The 14,034-nt window shown below is 36.1% G+C and overlaps 1 protein-coding gene across 5 annotated transcripts in view; it reads right to left on the reverse strand.

The window, feature by feature from the left end:
• Positions 1–335: 335 nt before the first annotated feature.
• The window catches only part of LOC148657543 (cadherin-18), a 345,544-nt gene continuing 331,845 nt past the window's right edge, over positions 336–14,034 (reverse strand). For all 5 annotated transcript variants that reach the window (XM_088643967.1, XM_088643963.1, XM_088643965.1 and 2 more), the window contains 2 exons: positions 5,246–5,497; positions 336–878 (listed from right to left, as the gene is read on the reverse strand). In XM_088643967.1, the coding sequence (XP_088500093.1) occupies positions 394–878; positions 5,246–5,497 (737 nt within the window). In that variant the 3' untranslated portion in view covers positions 336–393. The remainder of the gene's footprint in view (positions 879–5,245; positions 5,498–14,034) is intronic.

Here is a 14,034-nt window from a genome sequence, read left to right on the forward strand (position 1 = left end):
AGCTATTGTATATTTCATTGTTTCAGTGCAAACTTTGTTACCACTTTTAGGAAGTGAGGCAATTTTCCAGTCTTGTGACATGGTTTGAAATGTGTTTTTTTTTCAGTTATCCAGAACAATTAAACTGATGTTAACTCAAAAATGTGTTACTTACACTTCATCACATAATGACATATCTGGAACTATGGACTTTATTTAGCAATAAAAAATATACACCAGGGAAAAAAATCCTGTTATTCTGTATTGTTCAAAATCAGGCATTTTTCTTGCACACGTAAAACCCAAGTTTGAAATTAAAAAGGGCACTGGATTCTCTAGTAAACGTGAACAAATAGTACAGTTCAAAAGCTTTTTTATTATTTAGCTGACGGGTTTTGTTTACAATAGCACAAGCTAGGTGGTTCGATCTGACTCTCCATAGAGTTCTGCCAGTTTCTGGAATTCTGGTCCCCAGTCACAAAGATAAGTATAATCTTGCTCTGAGTGTGTGGTTGCTGAATCAAGAGAGCTGATTGATCCAGCGGGTGATCCATGCCCTTCGTATGCATAGGTCTGGAGAGAATCATAAGGAGGAACACTAGTGTCAAGGTCAGCTTCGATCAGTCTTTGTTTAATAAATTCCTGTACATCCACATTATCCAGGACTGAAGGTGGGCTCTGCCTTGGAACCCTTTGTACCTCTGGCCTGACATCTCTGCGGAATTTCAGTTCTTCTGCAGCTGCTGGGTTCCTTAATGCTATGATGTCAAAAGCTTCAGTGTCTTCCTCTCCCCCTCCCTCGTCATCATATGTAACGACATTCTCTCTAACATCCTCCTCAGATATAATAAGTGGCTCTTTCTTGCTTCTTCTGAGAGTGATAAAAAGTACAACAATTGCTACAGAAGGGAAAAAAGCAAAGGTTTCAAAAGTTAAAACTATTTACTCCCAGGTGTGACATAACATAGCAATGAAACATTTCAACATAACAGCTAAGTTGCATATATTTATTGTTTTCATTCAAGCAATGATCTCAAGAACCAATACACTGTAATCAGAAAGGTTAACAATCTTTTTAATTGTAAACCCCAATATTTAAATCACAAAGCTCTATTGCAATAATAGTGCTCTATGATTTGATTTTATTGAATGCTAATGTTTCTTCTTGATTATGCAGAGTAAAAAAGTTAATGGAAAAAAAAAAAACATCAGTTTGCTTCAATGTTTCATGGTTAACCTGCAATTTATAATTATTCTTATAGTGGGAGAATTGTTTTGAGATTAATTAAATTAAACTTAAATTAAATGAAACAGCCTCTCCAGGTATTTATATTTTTTAGTATTGATTATTATCAGTACTAAATTAAGACTGATCTTGAAGACTGTGATAAAAATACAAATCAAATGGAAATGTCAAATGGAAATGAAGTGATACATATTGCTGGACATAGTCATTGTAGCGTTACAGCATCCCATTTCTAGTGTCACAATACACTTTGCAGAAATTGTTTTTTAGAAATGTTAAAAAAACTAAAGTATACCTTTTGAAATCATAAAGAGAACACCTTCAGATCAATTAATTTAAATGTAGGAAAATAAGATGTCAATCATGTCCAAGAAAAGGGTAGTAAATGTATGTGTCACGATCGTAAACCCCTCCTCTTAAGGATGCTCCAGCCTTTCCTTGTTTATTCTCTATCTCCTGCACCTGCCTCCGGTTCCTGCCCCCGTCCTATAAAAGCCAGATGTTCCTGCCAATCTGGTCTCAGGTTCGGATGATGGAGGCCCTGAAGCCTGCCTACCCGTGAGTCCAGGAGCATAGGCTTCACAACGGCGTCCTGACCATCTGGGTCCGGGACTGGGAGCGCCTGGCCCCATAACCCCCTTTTATTTCCCCCAACCCTTTGCTGGATCCCGCTCCAGCTTTTAACTTCGTTTGTCTGTGTCAGGAGGGATCACACGGCTTTAGACATTGGCTTTCCCTGGTTTATCTTACGGACTCCCTTGGATTTGTTTGCCCTGGGCACTCCCCCCCGAACACCAGTGCACCTTGGACACGCCCCCTGTTATTCTTCCAGCCCCTATCCTAGTCTTTTTTCCCCCCATGTTTTCTCACTCCCTTCTGGTTAGTGCTGTCTGTATAGGGTCCTGAAAGATGCTTTGTGACAGTTTTATGCAGTGCTTAACAAAGACTGAGTTTTCAAGTTTCTTGCAAGATTTTCAATCTTATTTATCTATCACAATGTGCTTTATATTTTTTTAGAACTTTGAGTGTTGACAAAAATGTTTAGGTGACAACAACAGGGCAGTCATTTTGGTGGGAGTATGGTTGGCTTCAGGCATCAATATGACTATATAAGAGTTAAAAGGTTGTGTAACAAGGTTATTTAGAGAATGTGGCAAATACGTGCATACATTTCCAAGTGAATGTGAAACGAACATGCCACAACAACCTGGAGCCCTTGACCCAACACTTAACAGGCATGAGGCAGTAGTACTATCCATGCTATCAAGCCGCCTTTTACTGTAGGTGAAGAAGAGGCAATATTACATTGCATATGCAGTATATATAAAAGTTATATATATATAAATGTTTTATCTATGTATAAATCTTCAAGTTTTTTTTTCTTTATCAGATCGCAACTAGGTCTTTTATATACATTTTTCCTTGTGATCAACTATTCAGACTCTAAACTTCTCCATTAAATTAATTCACCAGATATCACTAATACCAATGCAACCCATGCACACATAATGCAACTAAAAAACCTTAAATTATTAGTCATTAAAGTGAACATGAATAATGAAATAATAATAATGAAAATGAATATGAATACAAATTGAAAAGCACTGATTTTCTGCTCAGTTTGATTGAGGAAATCTTTTTAGATTAATCCATATTTTTCAGATTGCACCAGAGCTCATAAAACCTCCAGCTAATGTAGTAAAGCATACAGCAGTCAAAAATCAGCTTCCCACATGCTGAGCATTATAAAGATACTCAGCACTCAGCAATCGGACTCCTACAGTGCCAAGACAAAGAGTTTTATGGGTTATCTCCTGTGATGACATGTACGATTATTATTACAATTTTATGATGTTTTGATTATTTTAAAAGTAATTTATCAAGAGCAGAGACAATTGATCTTAGGTTGCAACATTTTTAAGATGTGATAAGGAAAGCAAAATGAAAATAGGATTTTATCTAAATCCCCCTGTATGGTCCTTGATTTCATATTGAAATCTTGGAACTAGTGAAATATGTAACTGAAATAACATCTTGACATTTGACATTTCATACTTGTGCAATTTTATCCACAAGCTTAAGGGGTTTAAAAAAATATTAAAAAATCATAATTCACAAGCTTTGCCATAATCAATCTACCATTTAAAATCATCAAAAAGTAACAAAACAAATGAGTCAGTCCATGGTTTCTTATCTAAATATTTGTATTCTATATTAGGTTTAGATGTTCACAATCCACTTTATATAATCCCCTTTGAACAATAATATTTTAATTTTATTACTCATTCGTACATGTTTGGATTACTAATTCTGTTTTTATTTACTACTCTGTCCTCCTGAGACACAGTCATCGCCCTTTGTAGTGGACAATAGTTTTTTGAGTGTTGGTAAAATGTGGTTAATTATACACTCTCAATTCCATCTTGGCTCTCTTGTGGCCATCCTGGACTTTCCAGCAATATCACATTTTTTTGCATTTTTTTAAGAATGGCTAGTTAATGACAAATCTCTGCACCAACAAAGAAGATGAACAACAGAGGTGATAACCAAAAGACCCATGAATCTGTTATCACAACAGTGTGACAGCAAATCTGTGCTCAAGGAATAAAACTCAAAGACTACTGTACAAAAGGATCCAATAGAGAGAAGGCTTCCAGGTAGCATAGCCAGCTGTCACTTAACTAATGAAACAGCAGCAGGAAATGAGCAGAAAAGTATGACAGCATGCTGAGTTTCTACAAGAAAGGGACTAGGGCTACCAACCATGGCAAAGGAAAGGATGCAACAGAAAAACCTTTGAGATTTGCACTAAATGCAAAATGTTTTTTCTCTGTACAGCCAAATGAGAAAAACTTTTCCATGTAATACCACACCTACGGTACATAAAGTGAAAGATTTAATTTGAATGTTGATGTTTTAACAGTTTCTATTTAGGTTCAAAATATATATTTCTTTATTTGTGGTGGCACACTTATTTCACCTCAAATATAGAAGAAAGTGCAGAATTTTTCAAATATATTTTTTGCTTGATTTTAGTCAGCTATAATCCATCAACATGAAACTCCATGCTATTGTAGGTAATAATAGACCTGAAATGGGTATTGTGGCATATTTAGCGTTAAAAAGAAAATTATTTGGTTTATAAAAATGACATTTGTACACATTCTCCACACTCAGGGAAATGCATGTGACAGCCACAACAATAAAACACTTTATGTTTGAATATGCATGCAAGTCTATTTTGTAAATCATGTAGAGGTATTCATTATATAGCATCTATTATTTAGCATACTATATGAATAGCATTTAATCTTTCATAAGCTTTTTTCTTAACATAAAAAAACATGAAAGGCACACATTTTTAATTCTAAGTTACTTTCTGCATCTAAATAACTTCATGGTTTTAGATTTTCTTAAGTGAGTAATATCACATTTTTTAAAAATTATTTATTTTAAAAACAATCTGATACAATGGTTTTATATCTTATTCTGTTCATGTAAACTACTTTTTCTATGCATTGAAATGTATACAATATTATGTAAAAGAAACAGATTTTAACAAACTGCATGGGAGAAACTGTAACACCTCCTACAATTAACACCTTTAATGAATTACTGTAAATTAAGAATGGAAACAAGGATATTTATGACCACATCAAGTCCCTGACTTGAATATTTGAATTCCAATAGCATTACTTCAAACATAAAATGACCCTTTGTATTTTAGTGCTAGCTAAAATGACAATCCTCACATTAATATGCATCACCTTCAAGCAGAGACAATCCACACACAATCAGAACAGTCTTGTAATTAGAAGGTTCTCCAGACTGAATTCATTGCGGTTAGTGTTTTCTTCTGTTCGTGTTTACTTTCTTTCTCATGCTCACACAAGAAACCAGGTTTGTAAGTGCATCTATAAGTATCATTTGTTGGAAACATAACTTACATTTTTTTTCCATTTGGATATTTTTTTAAACAAAGCATAGGAAAGCATCTGAAAGGTTTTGAGGAAAACTTACCAAGTAGAATAATGACGCAAAGCAGTATGGCAATAAGGGCTCCGGTGCTAAGACCTGCTGATGAAAGGAATGCTTCTGCATGGCATGTTCTTATTTTCCCATTGTGTTCACATGCACACACCCGCAGAGTGAGGGTACTCGTGCTACTGAGATTAGGATCACCCCCATCGGAGATAACAATTGGCAGATGATACAAATCTTGTGTTGTTCGGCTAAATTTCCGTCTTCTGGCAAAAATGCTAGCTGTGTTATCTGCAATAAAATTAAAACAAATGAAACAAAGAATGAAACTTATAAGGGCATATGCATTAATATGCATAATATCATAAACATTTAGACATATTTCTATACAGTATGTGGACTCAAATGTATAAAAACAAAACTCTTAAAAATATAACTCCAAGTTATATTTGTATATATACATATAACTAGTTCAAGTAGGTAGCTGCGTCAGCATGCGTAGGCTGCAAAGGAACAGGTAACGAGTTTATTCTATGCTGGAAGCATTCCATGTGAACACCTGAAGAAGGCTTCACAGCCGAAGAGTTGTGTTTCCTTTCTTTTCTTTTCAGCATGGAATAAACTTGTTACCTGTTCCTATACATATAACTATATTTATATTTATATAGTTTTAAGATTAAATAATATGAATGGGTTTATTTTCCTCTATATGTTCTGGTTGTAACATTAATTCATATTTTGAAGATAAAGTTTGAGTCATAGGGTCCAAGTTAGGCACCTTTTGGAGATGTTTGATACTTGGCATGTGGTGTTTCCTCCATTGTCTCAAACTCAAATATGTACTGTGGACAGTGTGGCACTACTGATACACTACACTGCACACGAACCTCATGAATGTACCATATGATCTTTAGGGTAAGATCCAGATCAGCCAGATCAGACTGAATGACACTTATGTGTGCGAATTAAACCAAAAGCATTACCCTATTTCTCAGTCCAAGGTTTTATTATTATTACAGTATGTTAATGCTTTATTATTGTAAGATACCTGGAATAAGGTTAATGTTTGTCCCTTTGAATTAAATTGTGATACCAACCATAGTTGTTATAGTGAGGTAGTAATTTCTAGGGTGATTACTTCAAGATAGATAACTTTGTTCTTCAGGCCGTTACATACATTTTGTAGTTACATACAGTACATGGGTAGTTCTCAATACTTGAGTCTTGTGATAGTGCCCTAGTAAATTCACAGTACAACCTTGCCAGAGAGCTTTTGTTTTTAATTTCAAAGAGTCCCTTTCCTACTGCATTTGGGGGAAAAACAGCAAATCAATATGTATTTTGTGTTTGCACATAAACTTTGTACTTGCAAACTCATAAGTACAGTATATTTCACAAGTGTATACAGTAAGTGATGAAAATACCTGTTGAATGTATAACTTGTTTTTGTATAAAGTACATGTATGCACAGAAAATCAGAGAGACTATGGGATAGGAAATGTATGTCTACATACATGAAAGTAGTGTAGCGGCGAGGCTTAATAATAAGGCAGAATTAAGTGTTTCTGAGCTTTCCCAAATTAGGCCTCATTTCTCTGTTCATCTCTGTGGTGCAGCCACAGAGAAACCATTCATGCAAGGTGATTTAAGGTCCAAGGACAGCTCCCAAAGGGGGATGCACTTAGCTAAGCCTGGCTATCATGATCAATGGTCATCCATTGGTGCCTATCTGTCTAGGGAGTGCGAGTTGGACATCTGGACTGCATTACTAAGTGTCAGGACTAAGTGACTCATATCTCACCTTGATCAACCAATCAGGGACTGGTAGGGCCGAGTAACCCACGTGGGACTCTGATGCCCATGGAACTTTCAGCCAATCAATGAGCTGAAGTTCCTCCAGGTAAAAACAGGCAACACAGAGAGCCTGAGAGATTCAACAAGATTCAGACAAGATTCAGAAGGAATTCAAAGGAGAATCCCAAGGGCAGGACATTCTCGCAGCGCGCCTCCTGACCATCCTGAGACTCAGCCCGGACAACCACGGAACGGCCAGTGTGTCCGAGTGCCAGAACTTTCCTTTGTTCTAAGAGTCTAGAGTGGAGGTTGCCAGAGAGTAACCAGCAGCAGGCCTCGTGAACAGGTCGGAACTGTGGACAGCTGAATTACTATTCAGAACTAGCTCTTCATCATAAACGAACTGGTCCTCTTCCTGACTTGCTGGGACCCACAGTCATCTTTTCTCCTGTGCACAAACTTTGCTAGTTAAAGCCAACAGTGAGCATCAGCAGCACACCGTCGCAAGCCGCACAGCACAGCCTGGCACCGAGCCAGAGAGCGCGGATTGGACAGCAACGGCCTGCAACTGTTTCTTTGTGCCCGCAGGAGATCTGAATCCCCAAAGATTGGATGAGTATTCAACTTCAATGCATTACAGCTCGAGAATTCAATTGTTATCCCAACCAGTTGATATCAATTTAATTCCTAAGAGTTATGTACTTGTTTGAGTATCTAATGTAGAAGTTGTAACCAAGTTCACTTTACGAAACGGTCTTAATGAATGATATACTGAACGTATGTCCTCTTGATGTGTAACACTTTGTAACTGATTGAATATATATCTTTTGTATTCTGATAACCCTCTCGATAAGATCTGTTAGGTTTATATGCATATTCTATGTATTAATAAATGTATCCTCGTGTATTAGTACCTGTGTGTGCGCGTTGTTTGAGTTATGTCGCATGGTTGGATTCTAAAGCCATCAAAAGAATCAACTTTGTGATTTACTGCTACAATTAATAATTGTCTCAGTAAATGCCCAAACCCTACAGAACTGGTGCCTTCAGAGAGCCACTTTTCTTACATATTTGGCGTCCCGGAACCGGTTTTCCCTACAGTAGTTTATTCAAATAGTAGGCTATTGTGAGACAGCATGTCCACATCTCTTCTGTTCCAGCCTGGATGATCCATGGATGCTGTTCACTAGCATTTGGGCAAGCCATTTCTTGTGCACAAAATTGGACAGCTGACATCTGCAGTTTTGTTCTGGCCATTGAGTGCTCATGCAATTGTTTGACTGGCTGATTACTTTCTTTATCAGACCTGGCCCACTTAATTTAACTTAGCACCACCCTGTGTGTATAGGTCACATAAGGTGGACATGTTGTTAAATGCATGAATGGAGAGGAAAAGAATGATAAATTACCCTGGAAAATTCCTAGAACAGAAGGGACAGTGTTATAATACACCCGTTTCCATACTAACCAAACCTATTTCCTACCACAACTATTTTGGTTTTCCTGCTGTTTACTTTCTTAATACACCTCTTCACCTCACACTTTTAATTGAAATGAAAAATAAAACATGTTACTCTGAAACATATGATTTGACTAATATGCTTGCATATCATTTACATGTCCATTTATTTTCTATTTTATTTATTCTTCCCCCTCGATCACTGACACAGTCAAACACAGTCATTCTTAGCAACCCCAACGTCACCTCTGCATGATATTTTGATTGTCTGGCATCTATGCTAAGAGGGCCTTTTATCAGGGCTGGAAATGCACGGGATAAGGCATGAAACTGCATCAACACAAGGATGTCAGTGGCACATCAATGCAACTTAACCTCAATACAGTCCCTCACACCTGACACCCCCTACAACCATTCTTTAAGGACTGTATGAGACACCAGCAGTCCAACTATGGCAAAATAAAGGAATAAAGTTGAGATATATGTTTACCATTTGAATTAAAGACAAAAATTAAGTAAGCCAGATTGTTCAAATCCATGACAACCCAAAATTTAGCCAGGATACTGAGGTTACCTGTCCTACTTTTACAAACAGTAGCATGAGATCTTTTGTCGGCAAAACAGTCAGAGTCTGAGTTTGCCCTGAATTTGTCTGGAATCATGATCTCCTAGCAAGCTTAATTTCTACGAAAAACTCTCCATATTTTAGGCTATCACACAAACCTTTTCCCTTTATTATTGATTATATTGCTATCAGCATGCAGCTTAAAGAAGTCTAGCAATTAACAATATTTTAAAGGGTTCCTCATTAAATTATAACCATACTCTTTGACACATTTCATGTGTGGAAAGATAGTAAACCTTTTTTAAGCTGACATCTACTTATCAGGTAGATGCTTCAGTCTGTATCAGATTCTGTTTAAAAATTATGATAATGGCAAGTACATTACAGTACATTAAGTGCTGTACCAATACAGTATGTCTTTTTTGTGTTTACAATACACAATCATCTGAAATAAAAATAGTTTCTTCAAAACAGTTGCCAATAATATGGGTAACATTGTTTGTATTATTGTATATAAATAAGCACAAAGATAAAGCTGTAGAAGTACTGCAGATACAAACTGCTGTGACTGTACTTTTAGCCCAATCCACTGTTTTATGCAATTGCATGCTGTGCACAGCATGAAATCTGTTTCTAAGAGCTTGTACAAACCTAATTGCAATTGAAATGTTCATTTTTATATGGCAGGGTTTTGTGTATATATAATTGTGCATATGTACAGTGCACATAAATCCACACTGCAAAGCGGGCTTTCTATTCTAGCAAATACTCCCCAAATGGTACTGGTACCAATGAGGAATTTTATCAACACAGGCTTATTTCAATTCTATCTATAAATAACATTCTCTGCTACCATCTTGCAGAAATAGTGACAGGCACTTTAAGCCTTATTAACTTATAGACCCCACTGTTCCTGAACCTACCAGAATCCTCATTCTTGAGAAAGACCAGTAATAAAGTAAGGGATTTTGATTTATGGCTGAAATACAAATCGGTATGCAAGATCACAGTTTTCATCTTCAAAGCACAAATTCATTTTTGCCTTGAAATAAAGAATCATGTAAATGTATTTCCTCTTGGGCATTCCATACAGTTTCTATAGGTCAGAAGCAACATTCTATGGAATATTAAGCACCTTATGCAAATGAAAGCCTCAGGATAGGACACAAGGAGAAAAAGACTAATTCTCATTAGATTTAAATTGCAATGTGAAGCTCTGACCACAAGCTGGAATTCATAATTTTGTGTCTAACTACATTCATAGGGAAAAAGCTTATATAAGATGCTGGGGTACTGTGTTTTTTAGGATGTTGGCAATAGACAAGGATCACCTGGCACATTTTCAAAGTACAGATTGAGATTTAATAATATACTAAAAGAGGTATCTCAAACTGCTGTGCCAGAGATCCCCTATCCAGCTGATTTTGTTGGGTCACATTTTTAATCACATTTCCACTAATCATCATTAGATCATTATTAATTAAAGATCTGGAACAATCACATTATGATAAATAAAAAATAAACATGTTATTTGTTAAATTCAACAATTTTTAACTCTGTAGCTCTCAAGTATGAGAATTTTCTACATTAAATAGATGACTTGCATGATTTACAAATAACTTGTAGGTGTTGATGGTCTTTAAAAAACAGGTGATGTAAACGACTAACTGGATTGGGGCTCTCCAAGAGTAAAGTTGAAGACCTTATAGAGAAATATTTGTTTGTAGCACCTTGTTATGCAGAATAACACTTTGCTTCTATTGACCATTGGTTAAAATCAGGAGTAGTGGTAGTGGATCTGGAGTCCCATAGAGATGGTCATGGGATCAAATACTAGAAGATAATGCTGCTGTTGCTCTCAGCACTTTGCCAAACCCAGCTTTACAATCTGGTCCTGGGATTTGTATGATACAACAATAGGTCATTATACTGTTCTGGATAAAAGTGACAACTAAATAAGTATTTTTTTCATGGTTCTTCAAGTAACATCTAAACATATACTTTTTGTTCCTGAAATATAGAACAGTTGCCACATCTTGGATTTTTAGTATCCACATTAAAATAACTAGTACAGCACTCCTTTCTTAATGTTGTTGAGAGGGTCTCTGTGAACTTTGTACACACTTTTCCTGCAGATGATGCAATATTTTATAAGGTTGACATTTAGAACTGGTTCAACCTGGATTGGAAGAATGCTGGACTACTATGTAATTCTATAATGTCATATAGGAATGCATGCTATGAACCTAAGTAACCAATTTTATTAAAATAAGTTATCTTTACCAAATAGGGAAGTAGAAAGATGTGCATGATTTTGGAACACTTCCAGTCTTGTAAGCATAGGGAAGTGTGATAGATAACTGGACTGTTCTAGTATAATTACTTTGAGAAAAATACACTGAGCATCTCTGTGTGTTTCGCTCCCATGCGCATGAAATAAAAACTTCTTTTAACTTCTGAGACAGACTCTTGTCTGTCTTATTTTTCAGTGATCCTTTTATTTCCATATCAAAAGAAATTAAACTGCAATAAACCTTACATATAGGGCTTTTAGCTGCATTAGGGAAAATACTAAATTGTACCCCATATGCACATGGATAATACTAGTCATTAGTCTAATGAGATCTATCTGATCAGTTCATTAGGCTGGGGTATTGGGATGCATTGGAATGTTCATAAGCAACCAAAGCTTGAGATTTTCATTTTATTGATAAATTACATTGTTGATAAGTTACATTGTTTCACCCTCATGGTGTTTTATTTGTACTTCACACTCGCTTTTAAATTGTGTTAAGATTATATCATATTGAAGACTTATATTGTTTTAAAAATGTACTGTTACTCAGGAATGTGTTGAAGTTTAGTGAAGTTCAGTGAAGTGATACCACAAATTAAACTTGTTGGAGTCAAATCACATTCAATGAATTAAATACCATTTGAATGGGCTTGATGCAAACAACTCTATTCTCAGCTATGCAGTTCTCTACAATGGGAATTAATTATAGCAGTAAACCCCAAAACAGTGTCTAGTTTCCTTCCTTTTTAAGTATGGAAGACACATGATAGAGATGATCTACAAGCAGTCAACATTCCATTACAAGGAGTCATATTACGCATTGGACCAGCTAAGAAAAATCTGTAGATGGACCCTCCATTATCTATATTAAAACATATTACATTATATTATACAGTACCAGAGATATTCAAAATAAGCATAAATCCTTAATTTCCAGAATGCTTTATAATAAATAGATACAATTCCCCATACAGATCCTTGCAAAAATTATTCAAACCATTCAAATATTTCCCCATGTTGAATTACAAAATATGTAATAAAAATATATAAAATATATGTATAACAAGTATCAGAAAAGCAAGTAATTGTGTCTTAACATACAAAAATTCATTTTGTATCATATTATATCTGATATTTAATTGCTGAGACCTTTTTCTAATTTGAGTATTTTTAGGTCATGATCATATTGTTAAGATTAGTAAATAGTGTATATAAAGGTCCCTAACCTTCAGATTACATCTTCTAATACTATCTCTATATTGTGCAGAAATTATACAGTCTTCTAAATTTTACTCTATCCAAATTGATTCATTGTCAAGAATCCCTAACCAATTTCCTCTTTGCCCATCTGCTCAGCTTCTAGGGACAGCATAATCTAGCGTTGTTCGTGTATACCATACACCTTCCACTTTTTAATAATCAAATTCACTATGCTCAAAGTGATATTCAGTGTCTTTGTAATTTTATATCTGAGTTATTTTGAAATGTACATGGTCTTCATAAATGGATATTTACTTGACTGCACTACTTGACTGAGAGACTGTCACGATCGTAATCCCTCCTTTTAAGGGCCCTCCAGCCCTTTCGTATTTTAGTTGATTATATGCACCTGGCCTCTGTTTGTCCTTCCTTATTTAAGCCTGGCACTCTCGCTACTCCTGGCTCTGCATTGGAAGACGGACGCCCAGAGGCCAGCCTACCACCAAGTCACCCTATATCCTCAGTTTGAAGGCACAGGCTTCTTAACAGCGTCCTGACCAAGTCTCTGGCGTGGAGCGCCTGGCCTCGTCAGTCTATTTTGAACTTCGTGGTTCCGTGTCCTTGTTTCTTGTTTTTTACTCTTGTCTTTGTCTTGGATGGACCTCCCGGTTTTGGATAAAGGACTGTGCCCTTTTCCCTATTCGGACATTTTTAACCTGTTCGCCTGCACCACACCCCCTGAGCACCAGATCACAGCCATCACGCCCCCCTGTCTGCCATCCCATCCTGCTTCTGCTGTTTCCCTTGAAGTCTTATTCCAGTCACTTCCAGATTATACCCTCTGCATAGGGTCCTAAACTACACACTATGACAGAGAGCTTACAGTGTCAGGTGTATTTATTCTGAAAACATGTGAACATGTGTTACTGCACAGAGGCAATTCAATTAGTGGTGTGACTTCAACCACTAAATTTGTCAAATTAATCTTGTGCAGCTGAACTAATTCAGTTTTGGCAAAGAAGAGGGAGTGAATACTTATGTAATCCATATATATTATGTTTTTGCAGATTTTGCCGACATTTACCATAACATATTACACCCATAAAAGTGCTCAGTTTATGCATTCACTGTTTATTCAAAATATTTAATTTAAATATGTGCAAGGGAGTGAATACTGTATACATTTACTGTTTTTCTGAGTCAGGTTCATAGTACTGTGCGCTGATAAGTCAATTAAGAACACGTTTACATTCACAAGGATAACTTGGAGACCCAGTTATACAGCATGGCATTTACTGGAATCATTTCATTTAAATACCTTGCTCTATGGTAGAACAACAGTATTCCACACAGGATTTAAACCCACACCTGAAATCAGATTTATTAAGCGAAAACCTCATACATAGCACATCACACATCACAATTACTAAACACACTGTGTTAGTTTCAGAAGTCCCAGTCAACACTAATCTTCAACTAAATAAGCTTTGTGTTTACTGAGTGCAAATCAATAT

Source organism: Lepisosteus platostomus, chromosome 8, assembly GCF_059453375.1.
Source record: "Lepisosteus platostomus isolate fLepPlt1 chromosome 8, fLepPlt1.hap1, whole genome shotgun sequence".
Classification (NCBI taxonomy): domain Eukaryota; kingdom Metazoa; phylum Chordata; class Actinopteri; order Semionotiformes; family Lepisosteidae; genus Lepisosteus; species Lepisosteus platostomus.